Source organism: Monodelphis domestica, chromosome 1 (assembly GCF_027887165.1).
Source record: "Monodelphis domestica isolate mMonDom1 chromosome 1, mMonDom1.pri, whole genome shotgun sequence".
Lineage (NCBI taxonomy): Eukaryota > Metazoa > Chordata > Mammalia > Didelphimorphia > Didelphidae > Monodelphis > Monodelphis domestica.
Genome location: NC_077227.1, coordinates 396,535,266 through 396,549,582, shown reverse-complemented (window position 1 = coordinate 396,549,582; position 14,317 = coordinate 396,535,266). Strand labels below are relative to the sequence as shown.

Genomic DNA, 14,317 nt, shown 5'->3' with positions numbered 1-14,317 from the left:
TCCCTACCTCCACCTCGCACTCATATTCTGAGGCATCCAGCAGGGTCACACGGCAAATGGCACTCTTGAATTTCTTGGCGATCTTCTGGGGAGATTTCTGGGTCTTGCTGGGTGTTGTCCTGTCTGAGAGGCCATCGGTCTCGACATAATCCTTTTCCTCCATGTCTAGGCCCTGTTGGTCAGTGGCAACACAAAGGGCTTGTTATCGTAGCCTAACATAGCCTTGACGGAAAGAGGCTTTACTGTCTCTCCGGGAGAAACTAAGTTACTTGAGGGCAGGAACTGTTTCATTTTTGTCTTTGTACCACCAGTACCTTAGCACAGTACCAGGAACATAGTAGGTGCTTAATAAATGCCCCTTGATTGGGGACAGCTGGGTGGGTCGGTGGATTGAGAGCCAGGCCTGGAATCGGAAGGACATGGGTTCAAATCTGACCTTAAACACTTTCTAACTGTGTGACCCTGGGCAAATCACTTAGCCCCTATTCTTTAGCTTTTACTGTTCTTCTGCATTTGGAATCAACACTGATTCTATGGGTTTAAAATAAATAAATATCCTTTGACTGACTGATGGGGAGATAAACCATAGCCTGGGAGCCAAAGGTCCTGGGTTCTATTCTTGGCCTCACTGCTGACCCACCAAGAGACGCAGCCCTCCAAAGTTGCAGTTTCTATCTTTGTAAGATGCAGATAATGATCCCAGCTCAACCCCCCTCCCAGGACTATTGAAAAGGGAAGTGCTTGGCAAACAGAGCACCAAAGACATGGGAGCCAGCCCTCCCATTAGTCTGGAAGCTCTGGGAGAGGAAGGACGATTTTGCTCCTCTCTGTCTCCACTCAAAAATAGAGCATCGTGAGTAATGTCAACAGGATAGGTTCAAGCAATTAAATATCTGAAGGGAAAAGGTTAATAACATTTTCACAGAATCAGAGACTCACGGGGTCTTTGAGGAGGAAGAGATTTTAGAGGACGTCTGGGTTGACCCTGGACAATAACCCTCTCTGACTCACAGCTCTTCTCACCAGTGGTCTTCCGTTACCATGTGAAGCTCAGGTTCCTAACATGTCTCAAGGCAGCCGGACCCATTGCTGGACAGCTCTGAGAGTTGTCAAAGTCTTCCTTGAATGGGGCTAAAAATGTGGGGCTGTGCCTTTCCGCTTTTGGTTAGAACTCTGCCCCGTGGAGCCAGACGGCACACCCATCGGATTCCTCTTTCACATTTCTAGCTACTTTGTGCCAGAAAATGGTCAGCAGGACCCCCATTAATCTCTCCTCTAGACTTGTCCTGCCTGGCTTCAACGACAGAATTTAAAGAATTGTGGGAGGAGTGGGGCAGCTCCAAAGGACCTGGATTTCAGTTCTGCACAAGGAAGAATGTTGAAAATCTTAGCTGTCTAATGATAGGGTTGGGTGACCCCAGGAGATAGTAAAGTCCCATCGCTGAACATCTCCAGGCACCAGCCGGATGCCTGCTTATCAGGCATGCTGCAGAGGAGAGTCCTGCTCCTGGAAACCCTTTTCCCACTCAGAGATTCCAGTCTAAAAATCAAAGACTCTCCTATGAGTTGAGTTTTCTAAAGAAAAACATATACAATCAAAACATTACTAATGCTACATTCCCTCTGGGTTTGTTCCCACCTGAGGGGGAAGCCCTTACTTTGGGATCTTCATGGTCCAAGCCTGACACCATTTTGTATCAGGTGGCAGGCACCTCCAATTGGCCCATTGTGGGACTTCAAATGCTTCTGCTGCCAATATTGTCTTCTTAGCCCCGAAGTTCTAAACCTTCTTGGATATCGTGGATACTTTGGCAGTCTGCTGAAGCCTATGGACTACTTGTCAGAATCATGTTTATAAATGTGTAAACTAGGGGCAGCTAGGTGGCTCAGTGGATTGGGAACCAGACCTAGAGACCTGGCCTGGGGTATTTTCCAGCTGTGTGACCCTGGGCAAGTCACTTAACCCCTACTGCCTAGCCCTTACCACTCTTCTGCCTTGGAACCAATACTTAGTATTGATTCTAAGATGGAAAGTAAAGGTTTAAAAAATTAAAAGCTTATGGATCTCAGATTCAGAATCCTCCTCACTGCCCTCCACCCCCAGTAAATGTGAGCCTCTGAAAGGCAGGAACCCATATATTTCCCTTCTGTCTCACCCTTGGTAAAGTTAGGTTGTTTAATACACAGACCTGAAAAAATTAACTGGGCAGAATCTCTGCTGAGTGTGTGGGTAGGGACAATGGCTTGGAAAAAGGAAACCCAGACTATGACTCCAAGACCTTTCCTTCTCTGAACCTCAGTTTCTTTTCTGGCAAGAGAGGAAGTTGGAAATAGTCCAAACTTGAGCTCTAAGGCTCCATGGAGCTCTGACATATGATTCTTTTTCTCTTTTTTAAGTTTAAGAAGCAGAGAGAGGTTCAAGGGAATGCATTCCAGGCATGAGTGGGGGAAGGCAGGGAGACACGAGTTCCGATGCTGAGTTCAAGCAACACCTAGTAGTCCAGTTGTCTGCAAAGGAGAGTATAGGAGGGCAAGTATGGTAGTCATTTTCAGTTGTTTGATTCTGCATGACCCATTTGGCATTTTCTTGGCAGAAATACCAGCATGGTTTGCCATTTCCTTCTCCTTTACAGATGAGGAAACTGAGGCAAATGGGGTTAAGTGACTTCCCCAGGGTCACACAGGTAGGAAATGTCTGAAGCCAGATTTGAACTCTGGAAGAGGAGGCTTCCTGACTCCAGGCCCAGGGCTCTCTTCACAGAGCCATCTAGCTTTGATATATAATTCTTTTTAAAGACTTCTGAACTAAAGGACTATGAACTGGTAGAGCTATGAATTACTCTATTCAGGAAAATAATTTGGAAATATTTCCTGAAAAGGGTTAAAATATTCATACTCGAGTCAGCTAGGTGGCTCAGTGGAGAGGGGAAGTCCTGGGTTCAAATCTGGCCTCAGACACTAGCTGTGTGACCCTGGGTAAGTCCTAGCCCTTAACCCATTCTTCTGCCTTGGAACCAATACTTAGTATCTGTCCTAAGACAGAAAGTAAGAATAAAAAATAAATAAATAAAGGTCTGACCTAGAAATCAGTGCCCCTGAGTGTACTCTGACACTAGCTGTGTGACTGTAGGCAAGTCATTTACCTTCTCTGCGCCTCAGTGTCTCGCTGTAAATGGGGATGATGCTATTTGTGGTACTCATCTCACGGGGGGTGGTGCAATGTGTGTAAAGTGCTTCACAAACTTTAAAGCCCATTATAACTCAGACACCACTATTATGAGTCCCAGGCTCACCAGTGACTCCCTGGGGGACCCTGGGCGGGACCTTCCACGCTCTGGGTCTCAGTTTCCTTATTTGGAAAGATGATGAAATATAAGATTCTTTCCAGGTCAGCTCTGTTTGTTTTCACCGAAGGAGACCCATCTGAAATGCTTCCAGGCGACAGGCCATCAAGAAGTCAGAGCAGAGCAGTTTGAAGAGAAGCGCCCAGAGCAGGACAATTGCGTTCCTCCTCCGCGGCCCCGGGGCCGGGGGTCTGGAAGAAAGAGCCAGGCCCCTCTGGCCACTCCGGACACTCACCTGCTCGGCGGGCCTGGGATCAGCCTGGCTGCCCTGCTTCTCGCTGGAGTTAGCCTCAGCGGGGCCTGCGGGGGCCGCGGCGACGGGGGCCTGAGAGGCTGAGGCTTCAAGCTGCTGTGGGGGCGGGGGTGGAGGGTCTTCCTGTGCTTTCTTTACCTCAGCATCAGGACCCGTCTCCATCGTCATGATGACCAGTGAGCCTGGGCAAGCATAAGCAAGGGCACGAGATGGGAGCGACAGGCATGGGAACGATGGCAGGGGCGGGAAGCACAGATGGAGGGAGGAAGGAGGCAGATGGAGGCAGATGGAGAGTCACAGGGAGGGACAGAAGAGACCGGGGAAGAGAGAGACACAGAAACAGGTTAGCAGAGGACAGGCCCTTTGCCCTCCAGGCAGGACTGCTGGCCTAAGGCCTCAGGGACAGGATGCGTTCTAGATCGTGGGGACGACCCCTTTGGGGCAAGAATAAGGAGCCCTGGCCCGAGCATCAGAGGACCCGGGTGCTGGCGCCCCTCTAGTGACCCTGCACAAATGCCCGTATTCTCTCCCACTTCTCTCTGAGGCAGCTAGGTAAGAAGTCACCAATTCTGACTCCTTGGGGCTCCCCGATTGAAAGGACTTCTACCGCCCTGGGGTTTCTCCATCAGTCAGTGCTGTGGGCCCTCGGCCAAGCCCTGAGGAAGAGCTGTACTGTCCCTGCCCTCAGTGCGCTGACATCCTATGGGAGAGAGAACCTGCACAGACGGGGTACGTGGAGATCTGAGAACTCTCACTGCGGACGAGGGGAGGCCTGCAAAACAGGGAGGATTTGGGTTGTTTTATTATTAACAGCTGGTGGGTCACGTCAGTTAGCCTAGCCCCACAGCACCATCAGGGCCCTTCTTCTCCCGGGCCCTGGCCTCCTCCTCAGCCCCCCTCTCGCAGGACCCTAGGCTCACCTTCCCCCACTCTCAGGCTCCCTACCTTTCCCAGCATCCGGGCCCCCCTCTCTGGGAGTGCTTGCACTCCATCACTGCAAGAAGTATCCTCAGGGGAGCCTTAATATCCCCAAAGTCTGCTCTGCCTCCCTTTAATCAACTGAATTTATCACAGTTGCTGGTTAGAGCTCTGTGCCTGTGTGTGTGTAAGTGGTGGAAAAGGGGGTCCAAGAGAGGAGGCAGGGACACTGAGGACACGCTGATATGAGGCAAAGCGAAAGATCTGCCCGACAGTCCTGACCAAGGCCTATCTGCTGATTGGCACAGACCCTGAGGGGCAGCCCCTCACCTTCTCCCTGAACCCACTGCAGCAAGGGGATGGCGGCTCCATACCACCAGGTTTGGTCCCTTCTTTTCTTCTCTGGGCTCTCCAAGTTCAGGGTTTGCACCCACCAGCCCAAATAAAAGGCCCATTCCTACTTCATCCAAAGATAGCCTTCATGAGTGGCTCAGTGGATTGAGAGCCAGGCCTAGAGATGGGAGGTCTTGGGTTCAAATCTGGCCTCAGATACTTCCTAGCTGTGTGACCCTGGACAAGTCACTTGACCCCCATGGCCTAGCCCTTACCACTCTTCTGCCTTGGAACCAATACACAGTGGTGATTCCCAGATGGAAGGTGAGGGTTTAAAAAACAACCATAAAGATAGCCTTCGTGCTAAGCTCTGGTTCCAGGTTCATCCTTTGGATTCATCCTCATTCTGTGGCCTGCCTGTTTTCCACAGGGACAGAACTGACTCTCCTGCTTTCTTGGGCCCTAGCTTCTCTGGGGCCTGTGGCTGGGCACACATCCGATCCAAAGCCATTTCCCACCATCTCGCCACAGGGTACTCTCGTGTCCAATGAAAGTCCAAGTGCTCTCATAGGATCAACGTTCCCTGCCCCATCCACACACCAATGCCTTAACTGGCCCATTAGTTACAGCCACACACCTTTTAGGCTGGCATGTAAGCCATTATGAAGTGGGGGTCCAAATAGAAACCAAAAAACATACTCACTATTTTATAACCTAGAACCCCTAATTAACCACAACTTGATAACATGGAACTTTGGTCACCAACAACTCCAGGACCTAGAATCTTCAATTAAAGACAAGTTTGAAACCTAGAACCTAGGGTTCTACTATAGTGTTCTAGGCACCAAAAATACAGAAACAAACAAATCCAGACCTCAAACAGCTTACATGCTACGGCTCACAAAAATCACCTTGATGCTCTAAATAATCTACAGTCTCTCTCCTCCATAGCTTAAGGCACAAAAGTGGCCTCACTCATTAAAGAAATATTGTCTAGAGTGTAGGCTTCCTAAAAAATAGGATCAAATGTCCTTCATCTTTGCTTCTTCCACTTAAACCCAGCACCAAGTCCTACAGAGTGTGGGGGGCCCATCCAGATAATAAGAGTCTCAATGGAAATCAGAACAAGTCTGAAGTTTCCTCCATGCCCAGAAAATTGGCCAAGATGACAAAAGAGGAGAATGTTGGATGGTACAGCGATGAATTACTCTATTCTGGAAAACAATTTGGAAATATTCTCAGAAAATGATTAAAATGCTCATACTTGAGTCAGCGAAGTGGCTCAGTGGATTGAGAGCCAGGATGAGAGGTCCTCAGTTCAAATCTAGCCTCAAACACTTCCTAGCTGTGTGACCCTGGGCAAGTCACTTAATCTGTACTGCTTAGCCCTTACCGCTCTTCTGCCTTGGAACCAATACATAGTACTGATTCTAAGACAGAAGGTAAGGATTAAAAAAAAAAGGGTTCATACTCTTTAACCCAAATATTCAGCTGAGGTCTCAGGGACCTAAAGATAAAGCTGAAAGAAAAGATATAAAGAAAAGTCTTATATTCACCAAAATACTTATAGTAACCCATTCTATAGTATCAAAGAACTGAGAGGTGGGCAGGGAGGGGAAGGAGAAAATGTACACAAACCAAAGATTAGGTAATCAATTGTAGTACACGAATGTAATGGAATATCACTGCGCGATGAGAAGCGGTGACTAAAGAGCACAGGAAGAATTATAAGAACTGATGCAGAGTGAGGTAAGCAGAGCCAGGAAAGCAATGTACACAATTACTTCGAAGTAAATAGAAAGCACAACAAAGCCATGAGCAAAACTGAATGCGAAGAAATCAAAATAAACCAGCTTGGCTCCAAAGAAGAAATCCCTCCAGAAGAGAACTAGGAGGTGGCATACAACAGTTAATAGCAGTCTTGCTCAATGTATTGGTTAATTTTGCAGAAAGTGCCCCTCCTCGCTTTTATTCTTTGCTTTACATTGGTAGAACGGTGGGACGCATGTATATTGAGAAATGTAAGTGCCCTCCTTCCCTATTTTATTTTATTTTTATTTGTATATCCTGTATTTATTGTGTAAATGCTTACATATGCATAAGAGGACCCGTTTGTCATCTCCTTGGATAGAAGGAAGCCTCGGGAGAACAGGGATGACTTTTCCTTTTTGTCTCTAGCTAATGTTAGCTAAGCATAGCTAACATTTACATAGATAGAATTTGAAGGTTTGTAAAGAGCTTTATATAGGAGTGTGTATACGTATGTGTAATCTCATAACTTCTCAGAGCACATTATAAATATTTATTGATCGAGAAGGGATGCTCTCTCCCCACTCCCCTGCAAATGTTCCTGGTTACCTGGCTGGGGACAAGGATGATATACGGTACCTTATGCTACTCATAATTTTAAGTCATGCAGTAATGTTACCCCCACATGCTAGCACTTCTGGTTGAGTACAGAGAAGCAATCCAGAGACACAATAGGCATTTGTTATGTGTTAGGGTTGGTTTAAACACCAGATTCCATAGATGAGTCTGGAGATAATGCAGCTACATTTGACCTAAGAATTTAGACCTGAAAAGTCTCTGAGAAATCATCATCTACCAACATCATTTCTTTCTTTTTAAAATAGCCCTTACCTTCTGTCTTGGAATCAATACTCTGTGTTGGCTCCAAGGCAGAAGAGTGGGAAGGGCTAGGCAATGGGGGTTAAGTGCCTTGCCCAGGGTCATACTGCTAGGAAGTGTCTGAGGCCAAATTTGAACCCAGAATCTCCCATCTAGCTGCCCCTTACTTGCCTTCTTTCTTTTTTTTTTCTTAAACCCTTACCTTCAGTCTTAGAATCAATATTGGATATTGTTTCTAAGGCAGAAGAGTGGTAAGGGCTAAGGCAATGGAGGTTAAGTGACTTGTCCAGGGTCACACAGCTAGGAAGTGTCTGAGGTCCGATTTTTACCCAGGACCTCCCATCTCTAAGCCTGACTCTCAATCCATTGAGCCAACCAGTTGCTCCCCGCCTCATTTCTTAAAGGAAGTCACTAAGACCCAGAGAAAAATTGCTATGGGGCATACAGGTAGTAGAGCTGAAGGTCAAACACATATTTGCTGCTATTATTGCCCATGTATCATAACGCTGACCATCATAATAACTGTAATTAATATTATATTTACATACCCAACCTCATCCTTTTACATCTCTATCAAGTAATTAATAACAATAACACACATTTATATAGCTCTTAAAGGTTTGTAAAAGTTTACCTTTTTTGATCCTTGCAATAATCCTGTAAGATAAGTGCTATTATTATCTTCATTTGACAATTAAGGAAACAAAGTCTCAGAAGTTAGGCGACTTACTCAGGGGTCACATAGCCAGTGTCTGAAGCAGAACTCAAACTCGGATTTTCTGAACTCCAAGTCTAGCCATCTATACACAACGCTGAATAGATGACCCTGTGCAAACCACATAACCCTCTGAATTCTCTGTTTCTTCATCTGGGAGGAAAGCGCTTTGTAAACCTTAGAACGATAGAAATCTGGCTTAATGTTATCAGAGCCAGTTTTAAAACTCTTTACCTTCCGTCTTAAAATCAACACTAAATATTGATTCTAAAGCAGAAGAGTGGTAAGGGCTAGGCAACTGGGGTTGAGACTGGATCGCACAGCTAGGGAGTAGCTGAGGTCAGATTTGAATCCAGGACCTCCAGACTCCAGGCCTAGCACTCTTTCATTGTGCCACCTCATTGTCCTATTATTGGAGTCTTGATACATGGAAAAAATATGAATCTGGGACTCTAGCCCCAACACTTCCCTGCTAACTCACAGTATAAATTGGAGCAAGTCCTTTCATTTCTTTGGACTTGATTTCTTCCACTCTAAAGTGGGGACAATCATTCTCACACTGCTTGACTCACAGGGGTGTCTGAAGGCACTGAATTGGAAACTTGGAAAAAATATAATGATTTCTATGAATACCAGAGATGACATGATAGCAGTTGGTAGACTCAAGTCTGCCGGGCAAAGGGGTTCAGGGATGGCCCTGGGCATCTTGCAGGACCCATCTATCTCGGGGCCCACAGTCCCCATGGAGAGGAGGTTGGCACAGACTGGCTCTAGTGCAGGCTCCATCTGGCCATGGGCACACAGCCTCCTCTGTTATCTCTGGCTCAGGGCTAAGGACACTGAGCACTCCCACTGGTCTCCTCTCGGACACTACCCTTGGCCTCTTTAGAACCCCACCACTGACCCTTTGGGGGTGAGGAACACTCCTGGTTGGGGTGAAGCTGGCTTATCCCAACATGAAATCCAGGAGGGTGTTGGAGAAATTGTCTACCCAGAGGCCTTCATCTTTTTCCCAATGAGAGAGAGAGAGAAATAGAAATGCAAACCTGAGACTGAACCCAAAGGTGCCATATGGTGGGGGAGTGCTGAGGGCAGAGTCTGAGGTCTTTGCAAGAAAAACTGAATGGTGAGAGAAGCCTGACTGACCAAATGGCAAAAATACAGCATGCCAGAGCTTAGCATCCAACCCCATCAGAACTAGAAATCCCCAGGTACCACTCCCAACTCCAGTTCTCTTTCCACAACAAATCGATGGGTCATGAGCCTGAGGGACACCATCAGTACTCTTCACTCTGTACCCCTTGGTTTCTCGGGTGGGGTCCTCATCCACACCACCTCCCCGACAAGCACTAGGGCAAACGCCTAGCCAGAGGAGCCAAGGCAAGACCCTGGTGGTCAGGCCACAAAATCGGTCTAGAGACCAAGAGGAAAGGGAAAAGGAAGGGAGGGAGGGAGGGAGGGAGGGAGGGAGGGAAGAAAGAAGGGAGGGAGGGAGGGAGGGAGGGAGGGAGGAGAAGGAAGGAAGAAAGGAAGGGAGGAAGGGAGAGAGGGAGGGAGGGAGGGAGGGAGGAAGAAAGGAAGGGAGGATGGGAGGAAGGAAGGGAGGGAGGGTGGGAGGAAGGGAGGGAGGGAGGGAGGGAGGGAGGGGAGGAGGAGGACTGAAAAGGACCCAGGCCCAAATAAAGATGGGGGAGAATGAAAGGGGAAGGGATCCTGGGAGGGTTTGGGACTGCAGACCCACTAGATTCAACACAAATCAAACTCTTAGAACTTAGAAGCCAGATTCCTCTTGAGTTTCTGAACCTTTAATGTGAAGGAAAAGGCCAGGCAGGACAAGACCTAGGGAGCCCAGCACCCAGCCAGACTTCCTTCCAGGCCCCAGGCTCCATCAGTGAAAGGAGGAACCTGTCCAGTTTTCCCCATCTCCAGCAGCGCTAACCCAAAGCATCTAAGAGATAGACAAGGAGACTGGGACAGAGAGCAAAGGGAAGAAAGCAGAGGCAAAATGTTCCTTCCCTCCCCCACGGCCAGTGTACTCCAGCCTCCCCACCAAGCACTCTACCCCCCCCCCCCCTGCCCAGTTTGCCGGCCCCCTCAGTGATCCCACTTGCTTACTCACAGCAAGTCACCTCCCCAGCTGGGCCATCATTCCTACCTGAGGCTGGCCCATCCCCACCCTGGGAGGGGACAGGAAAGACCTCTGGCCTCAGTTCTCCTCCAGGGTTGGGGGCTGCCCCACTCAAGGGCGGGGGAGGGGGGAGCTCCCTCTGCAGAGCAGGCTCTGCTCTCAGACACCCCCGCTTGCTCCCTGTTCACTCGATCCCCCACTGGCAGGGAGGGAGGGTGATTGATGCTGACTGCAGTCCCAGCAGCAGCAAGCTCAGCCTGTTCAGGGAGCTGGGCGATGTGCCCACAGCCCACAGCCCTGGGGGCCTGGTGCTGGACACGCTGCCAGCCTTCTCCCCTCCCTCTTACCCCCCCCCCAGCTCCGGAGGCACTCAATGGCCCAACCCAGCCAGCCCAAAGGGAAGCTGGCCACGTGCAGCTCTGCTCTCTTTCTAGCCCCTTTCAGACCTCTGCCTCTCTCTCTGCTCTCTAACTCTCCTTTCTCTGGATGCCCATCTCTCTCATTCTGCCTCCCTCCACCTCGAGATCTCCCAAAATCATTTGGAAGGGACTTAGGCAGCAAGCAGCCTAGCCAGCCTCTCCTCTCTCTCTCTCTCTCTCTCTCTCTCTCTCTCTCTCTCTCTCTCTCTCTCTCTCCTCTCTCTCTCTCTCTCTCTCTCTCTCTCTCTCTCCTCTCTCTCTCTCTCCCTCTCTCTCTCTCCTCTCCCTCTCTCTCTCCCTCTCCCTCTCCTCTCCTCTCTCTCTCTCTCTCCTCTTCTTCTCTCTCCTCTCCCTCTCTCTTCTCTCCCTCTCTCCTCTCTCTCTTTCTTATCTCTCTCTTCTCTCCCTCGCTCTCTCTCTTCTCTCCCTCTCTCTTCTCTCTCCTCTCCCTCTCTCTTCTCTCCCTCTCTCTCTCTCCTCTCCCTCTTTCTTCTCTCCCTCTCTCTCTCCCTCTCTCTTCTCTCCCTCTCTCTTTCTCTCTCTCTTCTCTCCCTCTCTCCCTCTTCTCTCCCTCTCCCTCTCCCTTCTCTCCCTCTCTCTCTCTTCTCTCCCTCTTTCTTCTCTCTCTCTTCTCTCCCTCTCTCCCTCTCTCTTTTCTCTCCCTCTCTCTCTCTTCTCTCCCTCTCTCTTCTCTCTCTCTGTCCCCCCCCCCCTCAAGGTTTTGTATTAGTGTTTCTCTGTTTCTGTCTCTCCTTCCTCTCCCTGCCTCTCACCCCAGAACATATTGAATCTCAGAGTAAGAAGTCACTTTAAAAGTCAAATCTGGCCTCAGACACTTCCCAGCTGTGTGACCCTGGGCAAGTCACTTAACCCCCATTGCCTAGCCCTTACCTCTCTTCTGCCTTGGAGCCAATACACAGTATTGATTCCAAGATGGAAGGTGAGGGTTTAAAAAAGTCACCTAGTCCAACCTGTACTTGCCTTCTCTGCTGTCCGCTCTCCATCTCCTTTTTCTCTCCTTCAGAATTTTTGAAGTTCGACCACACTGAGTTCTGCATCAACCCAGCAGGAAGGGGTGGGAGAAGCCTTGACTCATTCTTTATGACTCATCCTTATCGCTACTACAATCCACCTGGGACTTGAGGCCCTGGGTGCCCCTAGCCTCCATCCCACTCCCTCCAATGCCTTCCCACCTAAGCAGTCCAAACTTACAGCCTTCAGAAACCCCTGACACCAAGGGGAGGGAACAGCAGCTGGAGTCAAGATGGCCCCCCCCAGCCCCCACAAGCCAGGTTCAACCTCACCTCCAGATTCTTCTCTGAAAGGATCACCAGACTCCTCCCTCAACCTACCCATCTCAAAAAAACCAAAACAGACAAACAAAATAAAACCCTTGCCTTCTGTCCTAGAATCAATATTGTATATGGGTTCCAAGGCAGAAGAGTGGTAAGGGCTAGGCAATGGGGGTTAAGTGACTTACCCAGGGTCTCACAGCTGGGAAGTGTCTGAAGTCACATTTGAACCCAGGCTTCCCATCGGCTCTCAATCCACTGAGCTACCCAGCTGCCCCCACCATCTTTTAAGGTCTAGTGCAAGTTTCACATTCTCCAGGAAGCTTTCCCAACTGGTCCTCAATTACATCCTTCCTGGTTTCTATGACACCCAAAGTCTTCATGGACAGGGTGGCATTAAGGTCTAACAACAGCCTTGTGAGGCTGACGCTAGCATGCTCGTCTGTTTTACAGAGATGGAAACTGGTAGCCAGAGGCGGAGAAGGGACTTGACCAAGGTCACCCAGTGACATGCAGCAGGGGTCTCCTGACTCCTGGTCCCAGGGTGGTGTTCAGGCAGAATTAGAAGAGCTCTTTTCATTACGACAACCTTCCTCACCCTAGTGATATCCTGGGTTGGTTTGTCAGAGTTCAACAATTGTGAGTTGGGCAAGGCCAACAGAAGGCACAGAGGGAGGGGGTGGGGGGAGGATGTGTGGTATACAAGCCAGGTGTGTGTTCAAGGTGTGTTTACAATGAAGACAGAAGTGTTTTCATGAATAAATAGAGAAACAAGGCTGGGTTGGGCTTCTCCCCACCCCCTCCCAATATGCTTTCAAGTTTTCACTCAGGCTACTACTCTCTTTCCTTCATCTTCTCTGCTCTCTCCAGTTCCCTTCCATGAACCCCAGAGTCTCCTTTTCTTCTCCTTTTCCTCCTTCCTCTTCTCTTCCTTCTACTCCAGGAAGCCTTCCCTGATGACCACCACCTTCAAGGAATAAGCCCCGAAACCTCCCTCAAAATCATGACTGAGCACTCAATTGGTCTTTGTTATTTCTTGGGGGAAAATAAGGCACGGAAACCCAGATTCAGAAATAAGGAGGTATCCAATGGCATGTACCCATTTGATCTTCCAAACCCTCTCCCTCACTCCACCACATTATCTCCACCCTAGTGCAGGTCCTCATTGATTGGATCTCTATCACAGCCTCCTAGCCTCCAGTCTCTTCCCTTTCCAGCCTTGCCCAGAGAGCAGAGGACCATCGATTTTTAGAGCAAGAAGGAGCTTTAGGGACAGCTCCATTGTACAGTGGATAAAGTGCCAGCACTGCAGTCAGGGCAACTCATCTTCCTGAGTTCAAATCTCAGCCACTAGCTGTATGACCCTGGGCAAGTCACTGAACCCCATTTTGCCTTAGTTTCCTCATATGGAAAATGAATTGGTGTCAGATTAAAGAGAGTCTGCAGTCCCTTCTGACTCTAGATCTATCACAAGACCCGTTTGATAGTCTGGTCAAGCCTAGGGACCCTTTCTCAGAATTGTGTCTTGAAATGCATAAAAGAAAATACACAGAATTACAAAGGAAACCAATTATATTGAAATAAAGGTGTAAATCTGGATAGAGGATCCCGTGATCTTTTGAAATAACCCATATTTCATCACAGGGGTTACCTCCTTCAGAGACTCATGTTCCTGCCAAGAAGAGCTACTCACAAGTCTTCAAATTCCACCTTCGTGCACTAGCAGGAACCGGGCACACGTATGCCCTCCTCCACAGAATTCTGCAGTTGGGAAAGGTCTTGGTGGTCATCTAGTCTAATGCCCTCCCAAGAGAAATCTCCACTACCACAACCCAACCAATGGTCATTATTCAGATTCTGCTTGGAAGGTCTGCAAACTCCTTGAGGTTGGTGTTGGGTTTTCTTTTTTACCTTAATTTCTGTCTTAGTAACAACTCTAAAGCAGAAAGGCAACGACTATGAGAAATAAGGTTAAGTGACTTACCCAGGGTCACACAGCTGAGAAGTGTCTAAAGTCCCATTTGAACCCAGGTCTTCCTGATTCTAAGCCTGGTACTCTCCATTCTACTATCTAGCTGCCCCTCCATTCCACTTCTTTACAGTTCTAATCTTTAGTGACATTGGGTTTTTCTGTTTGTTCTTGACATCAAGCCTAAATTGCTCTCAATCCTTATCTTCCTTTAAGGCTCAACTCAAGGACTCCCTCCTCTGTGAAGTCTTCCTGGCCGTCCTCTCTTTATTCTTATACTACACTTATTTGTCCACGTTTGGGGGCAGTGGGTAGAGT

General features: G+C 48.6%; 1 protein-coding gene across 50 annotated transcripts in view; it reads right to left on the bottom strand.

The window, feature by feature from the left end:
- Nucleotides 1-14,317, bottom strand: part of EPB41L1 (erythrocyte membrane protein band 4.1 like 1) — a 113,820-nt gene that overhangs the window by 59,615 nt on the left and 39,888 nt on the right. For 32 of the 50 annotated variants that reach the window (XM_056811813.1, XM_016427550.2, XM_056811818.1 and 29 more), the window contains exons 2-3: nt 3,580-3,779; nt 8-172 (exon numbers count right to left, since the gene is read on the bottom strand). In XM_056811813.1, coding sequence (XP_056667791.1) covers nt 8-172; nt 3,580-3,765 — 351 coding nt within the window. In that variant the 5' untranslated portion in view covers nt 3,766-3,779. The remainder of the gene's footprint in view (nt 1-7; nt 173-3,579; nt 3,780-14,317) is intronic. The other 18 variants (XM_056811833.1, XM_056811832.1, XM_056811830.1 and 15 more) reach the window with 1 other exon arrangement.